The following is a 16,926-nucleotide window of genomic DNA, read 5'->3' as shown; positions in this document are numbered from 1 at the left end:
ACAGAGTAGGCCCAAGGTGGTGCTCTCTGACCTGCTGCCTAGTGTGCTCCCAGCCCTCCTCCCCAGCAGCAGGGGCCCAGGGAAGTGTATTCTGCTGTACCAGATCAGAATAGCCCATGAGGGCCCTGAAAACTAAATTATTATTGGAACCACAGCCTACAGAAGTGGGCCAGGAGGTATATGATAAACCTAAACGGAGTAACTGCCTGCTAAAATAGGACATTCGTAACTGATTCACTTTGTTGTAGGGCAGAAACTGACACACCACTGTGAAGCAATTATACTCCAATAAAGATGTAAAATAAAATAAAATAAAATAAAATAGGACATTTGTCTTAACATATGTCCAAATGTCCAGGTTACAATTAAAAAAGTCAATCTTTATACTAAGAGGCAGGAAAATGACAACTTGATTGAGAAAAGATAACCAACAGACACGAACATTATGATGAATCAGATGTTGGAATTATCTGACAACAATTTTAAAGCAGCTGTTGTAAAAACGCTTCATTTTGCAATTGCAAATACTTTTGGAAAAAATGAAAAAATAGAAAATTCACCAAAGAAAGAGAACATACAAAAAAGAACCAAATGAAACAACCAAAATAAAAAAGCAGTGTATGAGCTCAATAACAGAATGAATATGATAGAGCACAGAATTAGTGAACCTGAAGATAGAACAATAGAAATTCCCCAATCTGGACAACAGAGTAAATAGACTTAAACAAAACAAAATAACTAGCTGAACCTGAGGGGCCTACGGGGGGAAAAAACATCTAGCAGAGCCTTAGGGACCTGTGGAGAAAATAAGAAAAGATCTAATATTTGTATTATCAGAGCCTCAAAACAAAGAATGGGACTGAAGGAGTATTTGAAGGCATAATGGCTGAAAACTTCTCAAATTTGCCTAAGGACATAAACCTACAGGTTCAAGAAGCTTAGGAAATCCCAGACAGGATGAATCCAAAGAATCCCACACCAAGGCACATCATAATGAAACTTCTGAAAACTAAAGACAAAGAAAAAATCTTGTAAACAGCCAGAGAGAAATGACACATCACCCGTAGGGGAATACCAGTTTTAATGACAGTGGATTTCTCATTCACAGTCATGGAGGAATCATGAAGGAAGGAAATGGCACATTTTTAGTGCTGAAAGGAAAAAACCTATCAACCACAAATTCTGTATCCAGCAAAAGTATAATTCAGGACTGAAAGGGAAATAAAAACATTCTCAGATGAAAGAAAACTAAGAGAATTTGTCATTAGCTGACTTACTCTTAAAGAGTGACTAAAGGAAGTTCTCTCAACAGAAAAGATGTAATATAAAATGGCTTGGAACTTCAGAAAGGAAAGAGCAAAATGGGTAAAAACAAGTGTAAATAAATGGATTATCCTTCTTCTCATGAGTTTCTTGAATCATATTAGTTTGAAGTAAAAATTATAACACCATCTGATGAGGTGCTAGCATATGTAGAGAAAAACTTAAAGCAATTGTATTTGTAAAGTAGGGAGGGCAAGGAGACCTAGATGAAAGTAAGGTTTTTACACTTGAAGTGGCAAAACATTGAGATGAGTAGAATGTGATGTTATATGTGTATTGAAATGCATAAGCAACCAATAAGAAAACTATACAAAGTGATATACTAAAAAAACATTATAAGTAAATCAGAATGGAATTTTCAAAAATGTTTAACCCACAAGAGTGCAAGAAAAGATAAATAGAAGAATGAGAAACAGGGAACAAATAGAAAACAAATAATAAAGTGCAGACATAAGCCCTAACAAAACAATAATTACTTTAAATGTAAAAACACATGAAAATATGTTCAACTTCATTAGCTATTAGGGAAATGTAAATTAAAACTACATTGACAGAAAAAAAAAAAAAAAAAACCCTACATTGACAGGGACTTCCCTGGTGGTCCATTGGCTACGACTCCGTGCTCCCAGTGCAGGGGGCCCGGGTTCAATCCCTGGTCAGGGAACTAGATCCCACATGCTGCAACGAAGTTCCCACAGACAGCAACAAAGATCCTGTGTGCCACAGCTAAGACCCGGTACAGCCAAATAAATAAATAAATTTTTTTTTAATTTTTTTTTTTAAGGGAATTCCTTTATTTTTATTTTTTACTTATTTATTTGTGGCTGTGTTGGGTCTTCGTTTCTGTGCAAGGGCTTTCTCTAGTTGCGGCATGCGGGGGCCACTCTTCATCGCGGTGCGCGGGCCTCTCACTATCGCGGCCTCTCCCGTTGCGGAGCAACAGGCTCCGGACGCGCAGGCTCAGTGGCCATGGCTCACGGGCCCAGCCGCTCCGCGGCATGTGGGATCTTCCCGGACCAGGGCTCGAACACCGTGTCCCCTTCATCGGCAGGCGGACTCCCAACCACTGCGCCACCAGGGAAGCCCAATAAATATTTTTTTAAAAAACTGCATTGACGTATCACCACAACACACCTATCAGAATGGCTAAAATAAAAAATAATGATACAATAATAGTAGGGGACCTTAACACCCACTGGCATCAATGGACAGATCATCCAGACAGAAAATCAATAGGTAACAGTGGTCTTAAACAACACAACAGACCAATTGGACTTAATAGCTATCTATAGGACATTAAATCCAAAAACAGCAGAATACACATTCTTTTCAAGTGCACATGGAACATTCTCCAGGACAGATCACATACTAGGCCACAAAACAAGCCTCAACAAATTTAAGAGGAAGAAATTATATCAAGCATTTTTTTTCTGACCACAATGGTATGAAACTAGAAATCAACTATGGAAAGAAAAATGGGAAAAGAAGAAACATGTGGAGACTAAAGAACATGCTGCTAAAAAACCTTGGTCAATGATGAAATCAAAGAGGAAATCAGAGGGCTTCCCTGGTGGCACAGTGGTTAAGAATCTGCCTGCCAATTCAGGGGACATGGGTTCGAGCCCTGGTCTGGTAAGATCCCACATGCTGTGGAGCAGTTAAGCCTGTGCATCACAACTACTGAGCCTGTGCTCTAGAGCCCACAACCCACAACTGCTGAGCCCACGTGCCACAACAGCTGAAGCCCACACACCTATAGCCTGTGCTCCACAACAAGAGAAGACACCTCAATGAGAAACCCGCATCCCACAATGAAGAGTAGCCCCTGCTCGCCGCAGCCAGAGAAAGCCTGCGCACAGCAATGAAGACCCAATGCAGCCAAAAATAAACAAATAAAATAAATAAATTTAAAAAGTTTAAAAAAAAGAGGAAATCAGAGAATACCTCAAAAGACAAATGAAAATGGAAATAGAACTTTCCAAAGTTGGGATGCATCAAATGCAGCTCTGAGAGGGAAGTTTATAGCAACACAGTCCTTCTTCAAGAAACAAGAAAAAATCTCAAACCTAACCTACCACCTAAAAGAATTAGAAAAAGAACAAAGCCCAAAGTCAGCAGAAAAAATGAAATGATAAAGATCAGAGAAGAAATAAGTAAGAGATCATAAAAACAATAGAAATGATCAGTGAGACCAAGAGCTGTTTTTTTAAAAAAGATTAAAAAATTGATAAACCTTTAGCCAGGCTTACCAAGAAGAAAAGAGAGGGCTTCCCTGGTGGCACAGTGGTTGAGAGTCTGCCTGCTGATGCAGGGGACGCGGGTTTGTGCCCCGGTCCAGGAGGATCCCACATGCCGCGGAGTGGCTAGGCCTGTGAGCCATGGCCGCTGGGCCTGAGTGTCCAGAGCCTGTGCTCCGCAGCGGGAGAGGCCATGGCAGTGAGAGGCCTGCATACCGCAAAAAAAAAAAAAAAAAAAAAGAAAAGAAAAAAAAGAGGACTCAAATAAGTGAAAGAGGAGAAGTAACAACTGATACCACAGAGATATTAAAAATAAATCATAAGAGAATACTATGAACAGTTATATGCCAATGAAATGGACAAATTTCTAAAAACATACAGCCTGCCAAGACTGAAATAAGAACATACAGACAATTTAAACAGACTGGCCACTAGAAGTGAAATTGAATTTGTAATAGAAAAACTCTAAGCAAACAAAGTTCAGGGCTGGATGGCTTCACAGGGGGATTCTACCAAACATATAAGAAGAACTAATACCTATCCTTCTCAAACTGTTCCAAAAAACTGAAGAGGGAACACTCCCACATTCATTCCATGGGGCTACCATTATCTTGATACCAAAACCAGACAGAGATACTATAGAGATAGAAAATTACAGGCCAATATCTTTGATGAATATAGATGCAAAAATCCTCAACAAAATATTATCAAACCAAATCTGACAATATATAAAATGGGTCATACACCATGATCAAGTTTGGATTTATTCCAGGGTCACAGGGATGGTTCAACATTTGTAAATCAATCAGTGTGATATACCACATTAACAAAAGGAAGGATCAGAATCACATGATCATCTCAAGAGACACAGAAAAAGCATTTGACAAAATTCCATATCCATTCATGATAAAAATTCTCATCAAAGTGGGTATAGAGGGAATATATCTCAACATAATAAAGGCCATTTATGACAAACCCACAGCCAAAATCATACTCAGTGGTGAAAACCTTCCCACTAAATTCAAGAACAAGACAAGGATGCCCACTCATGCCACTTCTATTTAACATAATATTGGAAGTCCTAGCCACCAGCAGTCAGAGAAGAAAAAGAAATAAAAGGTATCCAAATTGGAAGGAAAGAGGTAAAACTGTCATTACTTGCCGATAACATGATACTTTAAATAGAAATCCCTAAAATCTCCACCCCAAAACTATTAGAGCTAATAAATGAATTTAGTAAGGTTGCAGGATATGAAATTAATATACAGAAATCTGTTGTGTTTCTATACACTAATAATGAAATATCAAAGAGAGAGTAAGAAAGCAGTCACATTTAAAATGATATAAAAAAGAATAAAATACCTAGGAATAAACTTTGCTAAGGAGGTGAAAAACCTATACTCTGAAAACTATAAAACATTGATGAAGGAAATTGAAGATGGTACAAAGAAGGAAAGATATCCCATGCTCTTGGATTGGAAGAATTAATACTGTTAAACTGGCCATACTACCCAGAGCAATCTACAGATTTCATACAGTCCCTATCAAAATAGCCAGGACATTTTTCACAGAACTAGAATAATCCTAAAATTCATATAGAACAACAAAAGACCCCGAATTGCTGAAACAACCTTGAGAAAAAAGAACAAACCTGGAGTATAACCCTCCCAGACTTCAGACAATACTACAAAGCTACAGTAATAGAAACAGCATGGTACAGGCACAAAAACAGACACATAGATCAATGGAACAGAATAGAGAGCCCAGAAATAAACCCATGCACCTGTGGTCAATCTATGACAAAGGAGACAAGAATATACAATGGAGAAAAGATGGTCTCTCTAACAAGTTAGTGCTGGGAAAACTGGACAGCTACATGTAAAATAAGATACTAAAACATTCTCTCACACTATATACAAAAGTAAACTAAAAATGGTTTAAAGAACTAAATGTAAGAACTAAAACCTTAAAAGTCCTAGAAGAACATAGGCAGAATACTCTTTGACATAAATTGTAGCAATATTTGTTTGGATTTGTCTCCTAAGGCAAAAGAAATAAAAGCAAAAATTTTTAAATGGGACCTAATTAAACTTAAAAGCTTTTGCACAGCAACGAAATGAAAAGACAACCTACACAATGGGAGAAAATATTTGCAAATGATGTGACCAACAAGCAGTTAATATCCAAAGTATATAAACAGCTCATACAGTTCAATATCAAAAAAACAAACACCCCAATCAAAAAAGTGAACAGAAGACCTGAATAGACTTTTTTCCAAAGAGGATATGCAGTTGACCCCAGGCACATGAAAAGCTCAACATCACTAAGCATGAGGGAAATGCAAATCAAAGCTACAATGATGTACCATCTCACACCTGTCAGAGTGGCTATGGTCAAAAAGTCAGCACATAACCAGTGTTGGAGAGGACGTGGAGAAAAGGGAACCCTTGTACACTGTTGATGGGAATGTAAATTGGTGTAGCCATTATAGAAAACAGTATGGAGATTCCTTAAAAAACTAAAAATAGAATTACCATATGACCCAGCAACTCCTCTCCTGGGCATATGTCCAGAAAAAAAACAAAAACACTAATTTGAAAAGATACATGCACCCCAGTGTTCATAGCAGCACTATTTACAATAGCCAAGACACAGAAGCAACCCAAGTGCCCATCAACAGATGAATGGATAAAGATGATACGGTATATATATACAATGAAGTATTACTCAGCCATAAAAAGAATGAAATTCTGCTATTTACAGCAATGTGGATGGACCTAGAGAATATTATGCTTAGTGAAATAAGTCAAAGACAGGTACTATATAATATCACATTTATATGTGGGATCTAAAACATACTACACGTGAATATATCAGCAAAAGAGAAACAGGCTCAAAGTCAAAGATATAGAAAACAAACTTGTGGTTACCCAAGGGGAGAGAGGAGGGGGAGGGACAAATTAGGGGCATGGGATTAACAAACTATTATGTGTAAAATAGATAAGCAACAAGGATTTACTGTATAGCACAGGAAATTATCTTATTAGCCATTATCTTATAATAACTTATAATGGAGTATAATCTGCAAAAATACCGAATCACCATGCTGTACACCTGAAACTAATATAATATTGTAAGTTAAATATACTTCAATTTAAAAAATAGTGATAATACTGAATCTGGCAAGGATACAGAGAAAATGGATCACTCATACATTGCTGTTGGGAATATAAAATTGTACAACCACAATAGAAAATAGTTGGGGAGTTTCCTTTTAAAAAAATAAAACATGATGCCACTATATGACCCAGGAATTCCACATTTATCCCAGAGAAATGAAAACTTAGATTCACACAAAAACCTGTACACAAGTGTCCATAGTAACTTTATTCATAATAGGCCAAAACTGGCAAAAACGCAGATATCCTTCAGCAGTTGAAAGGTTCAGCAAACTGAATACATCCACACTACAGAATACCTCTCAGCAGTAAAAAGGAATGAACTATTGACACATGCAACAACATCAGTGGATCTCAAGGGAATTATGCTGAGTGAAAGAAGCTAATCTCAAAAAGTTACATACTATGTGATTCTATTTATATAACATTCTTGAAATGACAAAATTATAGAGACAGAGAACAGAGAAGTAGTTGCCAAGTGTCAGGGGTTGGGGAAGGGTGAAGGGTGTGGCAATAAAGGGGTAGAAAGAGGGACCCTTGTAGTGATGGGATAGTTCTGGATATTGATTGTAGTGGTGGTTACATGGACCTATATGTGTAGTAAAATTGCACAGAACTATACACACACATGTGTATGTTTAAAACTGGTGGAATTTGAATAAGTTCTGGATTATACCAATGTCAGTTGCCTGGTTTTGATATTGTACTATGCAAGATGTTACCCTTGGGGGAAACTGGGTGAAGGGTACATGGGACTTCTATGTACATTTTTTGCAAATTCCCATGAATTTATAACTATTTCACAATAAAAGGTTAAAAATTGATAGCAAAATCTTTTTATATGGTTTTTGTTTTGAGAATTAATATAGTATATGCTTTTGTCTTTTGCCTTTCTCCATAAGAATTTTGAATTCCATATAGTTGAATGTCTTGTACATTATTGTACAATGATTTCTAGAACTACATACCTATTTGTCTTCATCTGTCTGACTTTGTATGGATTATATTTCAGACTATTTTAATTATACACTATTAAAGATGTTGTAAAACATCTTCATCAAATCTTTTTTTAAAGAGCATAATACAAATTGAAAGATACATTTAAAGAGAAATCTAAATACCATCTGGTGGCAGAGGTTATGGGCTGCCTTTCTAATTATAAAACCAAAGAAGTTGCTCTTACCAAAATAGAGCAATAGCAAAAGATTTTATTTCTAAACTTATGAAATATTAAGCAGTAATATTAAGTAGTATAAGTTATTATGAGCTTAAACTTTTTAGAGTCACCAAATCTTTAGAGTCACTAATGAAAGCTATAAATTATCTTCCCAGAAAAATTAATTTGTGCACATATACATGCATCTTTGTATACTAATGCAGGGAATACATGGGCCCCAGAAGCCCATTCTCAAAAACTCTGGTTAAGAACTCATGCCTGCTGGTTAACAAACTGGAAGGTTCTAGAAAAATAATATAACTGATATTCTCTAATATTTTAGGTATCAATCTAAGTTTACCATGTGTCTACAGTAACATAGAAAGAGGGGCCAAAAGTGAGGATGTACGATTGATTTATGGTTTCTCTGGGAAATGTTTATTTCTAAAAAAATACAATTCATGACCGTTGTATTTTGTTAAAATGATGAGATTATTAAAATTTGGTTTTTTAATGTATTTATGCATAAAACATAAATGAGTATGGCACTGAAGACCAGGGTTCCATTAGGCCTAGAATGAGAGAAGAAATTGCTGTATATATATTGTAGTGAGTAAGATCATGGACTTTGGGTATGAATAAAGGACTGTCTGGCATTAGCCAATGGGAACCATGATTGAAAAGGCATCTTTCAAGTATTAAGTTAAAGTAAATGAATGTAGGTTTCTGAGATCTTGTAGGTTTAAAAGTCATGTACTAAATATTTACAGGAAGCATTTTCTAAAATACATTTATTGCTTTCTTCTGATTACAAAAGTACTAATGTGTATGGTATAGACAATTTGCAAAGTAGAAGAAAGTAAAAGGAAGAAAAAAGTCACCTCTAATCCAGACATAAATGTAACCATTAAAAATTAACTTTCTACATTATTTATTTATATAAGTTTTAAAAAATACGTATTGGGTCATGATGTATATTACTATTTTATAACCTGTTTTGAAAGGCAATATATTGTGAACATTTTCCATATCATTAAGTACACATCTCTGTTATCATTTTTAGTGTCAGGCTAGTCCATTGTCCAGTCACTCATTGTTGAATATAAATGATTTTCACTATTGTAAGCAATACTACAATGAACATATTTGTAGAATGATCCTTGCATATATTCACAACTAGTTCCTTAGAATAAATTGGTAGAAATAGACTCTCTGGGTAAGAGGGTATACACACTAAGGCTTTACTAATTTGTGCTCTAAACAGATTATACCAGTTAGATTCTTCTAGAAGCATATGGGAGTGATAGTTTGCTTGTGCACTTGCCAACATTGGGCATCAGTGTTTTATTTGCTGCTCTAAAAGGTGAAAAAATGTACATATGTTTTAATTTCTATTTCTTTGATTTTGATTCTTAAGGAAGTTACATTTTTTCATATGTTTATTAGCCCATTTATAGATCTTTTGTAAATTACAGGTTTTTGTCTTTTGTTGCTTTTTCTTTCTAATTGGTAAAAATGATTTATAAATTAAGGATGTTGAGCCTTTTGTCCTGTAATATGTTGGCAATTTTACCAATGTTGGCAAGTTTGTTTAATTATGGTATTTTTGGTATACAAAAACTTTAAAATTTTCTATTTACATCTATTAATCTCTACCTTTATGGCTTCTGCCTACGGGTGTTATGCTTAGAAAAGCATTTCTACCCCCATATTATGTAGTATGTCTTCTGTTTTCTTTTAGAATTTTTATGGTTTCAGGTTTTGCATTTAAACCTTTAATTCATCCAGAATTAATTTTGTTGTTTAGCATGAGAGTAGGAATCCTGTTAGCCAGATGTCCTAATATCAATTATGACATAATCCTTTCTTTCCCTGCTGGTTTGAAACACTATCTCTATCAATACTAAATTGTTATAAATATATGACTCAGTTTCTGGGCTTTCCATTTGGAATCACTGATTACCTGTCTATTCTTTAGCAGTGCCAAACTACTCAGATTATTATAACTTTATAATAAGTGTTAATAACCTTTACTTTTTACTTGCTCCTCTCTCTGCCTCCTAATTTAGTTGGTTGCTTTTGTCATGTGCTTTTGTTAACACCTACTGCCCCTATTATAGCACTTAGTAGACTTTGTTCTTACATACAGATTCTGTCAGTTCATTAATTATCTGTTGTGTAACAGGTTATCACGAATTTAGCAGTTTACAGCACATACTTATTATCCTGTAGCTTCTGTGAGTTAGGAATCTCAGAACCACTCAGCTAGATCCTCTGCTTCAAAGTTTCTCATGAGGTTGCAATCAAGGTATCGGCCATGGCTGGGTCAGCTGAGCAGGAATCCCCTTCCAGGCTCACTCGTGTGGTTGTTAGTACAATCAATCCCTTTTGAGTTGTCCCTTAGTTCCGTCTGGCTATTGGCCAAAGACCACCTTCAATTTCTTGCCATATGGCCCTTCCTAACATGGCTATTTGCCTCATCGAAACCAGCAAGAGACAGATTATGCTAGCAAAGTGGAAATTAGAATCTTCTGTAATCTAATTATGTATAATCCCCTCAACCTTGAAGTATCCTATTGATTAGAAGCGAGTTACTCAAAGGGAGGGGATTACACAAGGTTGTGGATACCAGAGGGGAGAATCACTGGAGGCCATCTGCTAGCTGCTTGCTACAGTCACTTTTCTCAACTATACGTGTAGTCCATGAGAATAATGGTACCTTCCTCTTGTTTAATCATTGATCATTACCCTCTGACACAATGCCTGGCATGTAATAGTAGGTCCTTAAATAAATATTTGTGGGATAATAATGTGTCTCTAATAAGTGGCATATGTTTGAGTTGGGAGTTTTTTTTGTGGGGGGACAGTCTAAGTATTTCTTTTAAGAAACAAAATAATAAGTCTTTTATACTTACTGTTATAAAACTGGTTGGACCTCTATTATCTTATTAAGTTTGTTTTCACATGTCCCTGCGGTTTTCCTTTGAACATCTTTCTTTTGCTGTGTTGACAGTTTTCTTTCCTGTGCATTAGGCCTACCAATGTTTGCATGATAGCAGTCTCTGCTGTATCCTTGCTGTACTTTCACTCTTCGCGTATATCCCTCTGCTTTCTGCTAGAGCCCTCACAGCTGACTCAAAGCAGGGGAAGATTCCAGTTTACATTTTTAGGGCTCTGGTGCAAGGGAAAGGATTGCTGTCTCCCTGCCAGTTCTGCAGAAGTAGGAGCTGGATATGTTTTTGGCATCTTCTGTCATTACCCAGATGCATTAATACACAAGTGTGATGCTCTTATAATTGCAGAGCATCGTATACTAAGTAAGCTTTTGCTGGTAGCCTACAATCTGATAATTTCTTTTAGAATTAAAATATTTTGAGGAGATGTGCTTCATTTCAAAGAATTGATCTAATTTTTAGAGTATTCCATACTATTGAAAAATTGCAAAATAGGTGTACTGTCACTATCACCACTAGTCCTGTACCCACCGCTGGGCAAGATGTACTCTTTGATTCATTCAATCGTCCTATTCATTCTTACAGCATTCACTCTCCCTTGCATGTACCAAGCACTGCCCTAGGCACAAGAAACACAAGTAATTAAGACACTTGGGGTCTAGTGAGGGAGACAGACATGAATACAAATTATTTCACTTTGTGGGTGGGGGGGGTATTTCTTTGTCCGCATATTTAGAAAATTTTTCTACATATATCCAGCACAATTCACATAAAAATTTTTTTGGTGAGGGTATGAGGTGGGAAATCTACATTTCTTTCCTAAGTAGTTAATTGAATTTTAATTTACCTTTTTTTTATACCTTAGGTTTAGCCCAAAGGCATCCCTTTCGCCACCTTTTCAGATGCATCTCTCAAGAACCTGTATTAAGGAAATGAGTGGTATGTTTTCTAAACATTATTTTCGTAATACATTATGGTTTCTGGAGCCTCAGAGCCCCCCCAGAAATATCTAATGGTGGCTTTTGACATTTGTTCTCACCTTCTCCCACTTGGAATAAATCTCTCCTCCCCTCTTTTTTGATTTCTTTAAGTTATGAATTGAAGTGATCTAAAGAGAAAGTAATACCTCCAAGGATATCATTATTATTCTGACTTGAGGCCTTCCTCACACCAGACCTATTCTGTTTCACTTCCACGTGTTACCTACAGAGATATTTGTGTCCCTTATCACTCTCTTACACATTAGAGAGTAAGATTTAAAGCACATAAATAGGGGACTTCAACTCATAAAATAGTTCCAGATACTCTACCAGGTAAAATCTGGGCCCCTAAACTATGTGCATTGGCCACTAAGCATCTAAATAGGAATATAAATATATAAAATCCAAAAGGACTGTTAAGAAATCAATAGAAGACATAATAAAGTTGAAGAATCTGAAGATTAGAAGTGCACACACTCATCTTGTCTCCTCCAACCAAAGTGTAAATTCCCTGCTGTTAGACCAACCCAAGGGATACAGTATTTTCAGAAATTTTGCTGCATGAAATTTAAATGTGGTTTTAAATGATTTGCTGCTTTAAGTGTGATTCTTACTGAGTTGAAATCATTTTTTTTCCAAAGGAATGTATCTCCAGTATTTCTCATGGAAATTAATTGAACAATTTGATTTTTGTTTATATCAATTACTTTTACATATGCATTTTCTGAAAAATGACTACTCAGTAAAGTCATATACCCTTTAGAGGCTGTAAATCCTTTACATTAGAATAAGCTTTTTCTGCAGAACCAGGAGGACTTGTTTCAGGAGGATTATGATTCACCCAGCAGCTGATTTACACACACTTATACATAACCTCTCCTACCTGCTGGCAGCCTAAATTACTTCCTTGATTTGTTTAACAAAAGGTGCAGAAGCTTAGCTGACTTCAGTGGCCCCACAGAGCAGGTGCATTTGCAAAGCCTCCAACTATATGTCAGCTGCTGACACTCTCTCTTTAAGGGAGGGACTGGCCAGTTCCAAGAAACTTATCTTTTCTTTCTTCCTGGTTCTTTTATATATCATTATTTGGGAAGAACTTTATAAATTAACTGTGCCTTTAATAGGAAATGTATGTGGACATCCTGGACCCTTCTGTTGGCTGAGCCAAACTAAGTCTCAGCAAGGGCAGGTCTCGTGCCCTATGGTGGGTAAAGGAGAGTCAGCATCCAGCCATACTCAAGGAACAGCTCTCCCTTTGGCTTCCTGGCATCCTCAAAGGCCAGCATCCCCAAACCAGCCTATGTGTCTCCACCAGCCAGTTTAAAAAATAAAATAAAATAAAAATTGTTGAATCCCAGCAGAAATGCTGTATGATTAAAATATGAACATATTTTGCTTATAGATGGTAATTTTTAAAATATTCTGATCTGTATCCCAGTGAAATTTAGAAAAGGTTTGGAATGAATTTCATAGTTCTTAAAATACCAGAAATATCAGCTATTGGGGACACTTAAATTTCTTTATTGCCTTAGGATGTTAACTCAGGCATTCTAAGTTTTAAATAAAAATAAATGTAAGAGAGCTAGCCAAAACTTTATAAATATTCGCTTATGAAAAATGAATGATTTGGATTGGAGAAATAAAAACAAATCATTAATAGTTATTTATGAGCACCAAACCTTTTATTTATGTTTATAAACTGAGGCTAGGATGATTATTACAGGTGGATCAATTTTTGAACTTTCATTTATTGCTAAATTATTTTTTCTCACTAATAAAGGGAAAAATTGGGCTTCCCTGGTGGCACAGTGGTTGAGAGTCCGCCTGCCGATGCAGGGGACACGGGTTCGTGCCCCGGTCCGGGAAGATCCCACATGCCGCGGAGTGGCTAGGCCTGTGAGCCATGGCCGCTGAGCCTGCGTGTCTGGAGCCTGTGCTCCGCAACGGGAGAGGCCACAACAGTGAGAGGCCCGCATACCACAAAAAAAAAAAAAAAAAAAAACCTGGACAATTATTTATTTTTTATAAAATGTTCTTTGATCTTACTATTAAGGCATTATCCTTAGGCTTTGTAAAATATAGCTTTAAATTTATCATTACATATATACCATTATTGTCTAAAATTTAACCTTTCTTAGTTGCAATTAGAAAATGATTGGTTAAATAATAAATTTCATTATTCTTTATGAGTTTAAATTAAACTATGACGAATCCTTGGAAAATAAAGGGGCTAGGTTCCCTCTCTGAGTGGCTGTTGACCTTCCTGGTTATTTCAGGGTTAAAACTTAGAATGAAATTGTCATGGTCCTGCTCTCCTAATCCTGCTCTCTTTGAAAGTCCCTTAACCCCCACAAGCCTGAAGTATAACAAAGCCTGAAGACACAAATACTAGGTAATGGGGATAATCTAAAATGTTAAGCATTCTGGTTAATTCTATCATATTTTTTAATTTAAAGATAATTTAAATCAGGCTGTTGAAAAACCAAATGTCACGCCTCCTGCCTCTTACACTTATAAAATGGATGAGGTTCAAAACCGCATAAAGGAAATACTAAACAAGCATAACAATGGCATTTGGATATCTAAGCTTCCACATTTTTACAAAGAATTATATAAAGAAGAACTTAATCAAGGAATTTTACAACAGTTTGAACACTGGCCTCATATTTGCACGGTACGTTTCTTCTTATTCCTCCCTCCTGATGCCTCCTCCCTGCCCCACTTTCAGATTTTGAGTTGTTAGTAATATCACCTTTTATTTGGGGAGCACGAAGCTCTTTACATAATATTGCTTCATTAATCTTTATGACTAAGATTAACACATACTGGTTCTTATTTATAGGAGAAATATGTCACGGCTGAGGTCTGTGTGTGTTGTAATTGCTGTTTTTATAGATTTTAAGTTATTTTTAAATGCATTTAATATGTGATAATATATATACCATTTTGTATTGAGCTGTTACCAATAGATATTGATGGCTTTGTAATTTTAGTAACTTGAACTTAACTGGTAATAGAACGTTTTTTGTTAGCCTCAAATTTTATATTCTTGTTCCTGAGCATTTTTAAAGACATTCAACTGAACAAATTTTAGTTATTTTGGCTAATTATTTATAGAATACATCTAAAAAAAATTAATACAGGGTTCAGATTTAAACTATTCACAAATTTCTTTGGAGAAAAATATTGAAAAGTGAGCTGACATCTATTTCCATGCCTCTTCCTATTTGAAAATCTATTATAATAAAACGATGGCTCAGAGTAGTTTATTAGAAATCTTTTAGTTCATCCAGAGATAGAGACAACTAGATTCTTAAAACAAAATAACTAATTTTTAGATGTTTCTTAATGTTTTTATTTACATAGAATATATTCAACAAAATAACTTTTAAATTAGCGGTTACTTGGTGCTTCTAAGCTTATAGAATTGAATATGCATGACAATTATTGCTTGGTAGAGGGCTTTCATTTCTTTAACTTAATATATATTTTGGCCCCCAACCCTGTTGGGCAGAGTGTGGGCCACTCTCTCTTATAAGCACCTGGCCTAAAGACAGCATGTATTTTTATAACCACTTCTTCCTCCAGGGCACTGACACCCACTCCAGTCCCATGGGCTTTCCAGTCAAGAGTCATCCATCCATCCATCTATCTGTCTTATTTGTTCTTACATCATTTACTCTGCACCTGCAGGTACCATGCACTGCTTTAGGGGCTGAGACCACCTTAGGGCAATGTGATGTGCTGATGAATATACATACAGTGTGAAGTGGGAAAACAAGAAGAAATGTCAAACTCTGGAATTATGGCTGTTTCCCTACCTATAAAGTCAAGAATGATCATAAGAATGTTATCCCTGATTTATGTTGAATATGGGGTTTATTCTTGTAGTGGGAATTCCTAAGGTTGCTATTCAATTCATTCCATTTTTACTCCTTTCTGAAAAGCATATTCTCACTGGATGCAGGTTTAGCAGCATTTGAGGACCCCCTTAGGTTTCCATAATCTTGAAGGGGACTTTTGAGGTTTCACCAGGCTGCTTGATTTGAAGGTTCAGGGCCTGGAGCTCCTTTTTGGAATGCATATGGTTCTTTTATTTTTTAAATCCATAGACATTCATGAACTTATGTCTTCAATGAACTTTAAGCCCTTTTATTGTGAATATACACATAAAACTCACTATTAAGCTTCGATAGAAAAATTATCTTTAGAGTAAAAGAATTTTAAATTAACTTCACAGATTCTTCTTAATGTATTATGTTTCTGGTCACTTTGTTTTACACTGCATGATAATTACTAGTATTTGTGTAGCTTAATTTATGACTTTTGGGGGGAAATTTTCATCCTCGCTTCTCTGCATATCTGCAAAGCCTCAAAATTTCTCTTGCTAGGACTGCAGGAGAGAGAGTACCTATCTCTTTGATGTTAAAACTTTATCTAAAATGGGTGGTTTCCTACTAAATTTCAGGTGCTAAAATGACTGATTTTTAATTTTTTGGTTGCTCATATGCATCTATGTTGCATGATTATTTTCTGTCCAGGCAGTGAGGGTGGAATGTGAAGCAGAAATGTAATATATCTTTCTTATCTCCATGCTGTTTCTCTCAATTTTGAGTAGGACTGTTTAGGTGCAATCACTATCAGTTGTCAGGTACGAGAATTTACTTAGTGAAGCATTGTGCCTAGGATGACAAAAACTGCCAGTTTTAATGACATCTGTTGATATTTTTCAAAACTTTTTTTAATAGCTCTGATTTTTTTTTTTAACAGCCTACTGGTAAACAGTTTCAAACTGTTACACCATGTTTATTTTTAGGCAGTTTTAAACAGTTACACCATGGTTAATTTCCCTTTCTTCTGACTTCTTGCTTTTCATCTTGCTGAAAAGCAGGAACACTGATAGCATGCGCAGGGCTGATTCTACTGCAAACAGGGTCAGACAGGTTAGAACACAGTGCAGAAATTTTAGGGTAAGAAAGACTTAGTAATGTGTATCTCCATGTTGTTGTGTAACTGAAGAAGAAATCTGAGTGCAGTGTACTTCTTTATTTAAAAAAAAAAAAAAAAAGTGCTTTCTCCCCTCAGTCATGTAAAATG

General features: G+C 35.9%; 1 protein-coding gene across 1 annotated transcript in view; it reads left to right on the top strand.

Moving 5' to 3' along the window:
- The window catches only part of TDRD7 (tudor domain containing 7), an 89,641-nt gene that overhangs the window by 28,409 nt on the left and 44,306 nt on the right, over positions 1-16,926 (top strand). Inside the window, exons 5-6 of the mRNA XM_082657028.1 lie at positions 11,715-11,788; positions 14,286-14,503. Coding sequence (XP_082513154.1) covers positions 11,715-11,788; positions 14,286-14,503 — 292 coding nt within the window. The remainder of the gene's footprint in view (positions 1-11,714; positions 11,789-14,285; positions 14,504-16,926) is intronic.

The sequence above is a fragment of the Grampus griseus genome (assembly GCF_964374135.1).
Source record: "Grampus griseus genome assembly, chromosome: 6".
Lineage (NCBI taxonomy): Eukaryota > Metazoa > Chordata > Mammalia > Artiodactyla > Delphinidae > Grampus > Grampus griseus.
Note: the sequence above shows the minus strand (reverse complement) of the source record. Positions and strands in the feature narration are given on the sequence as shown.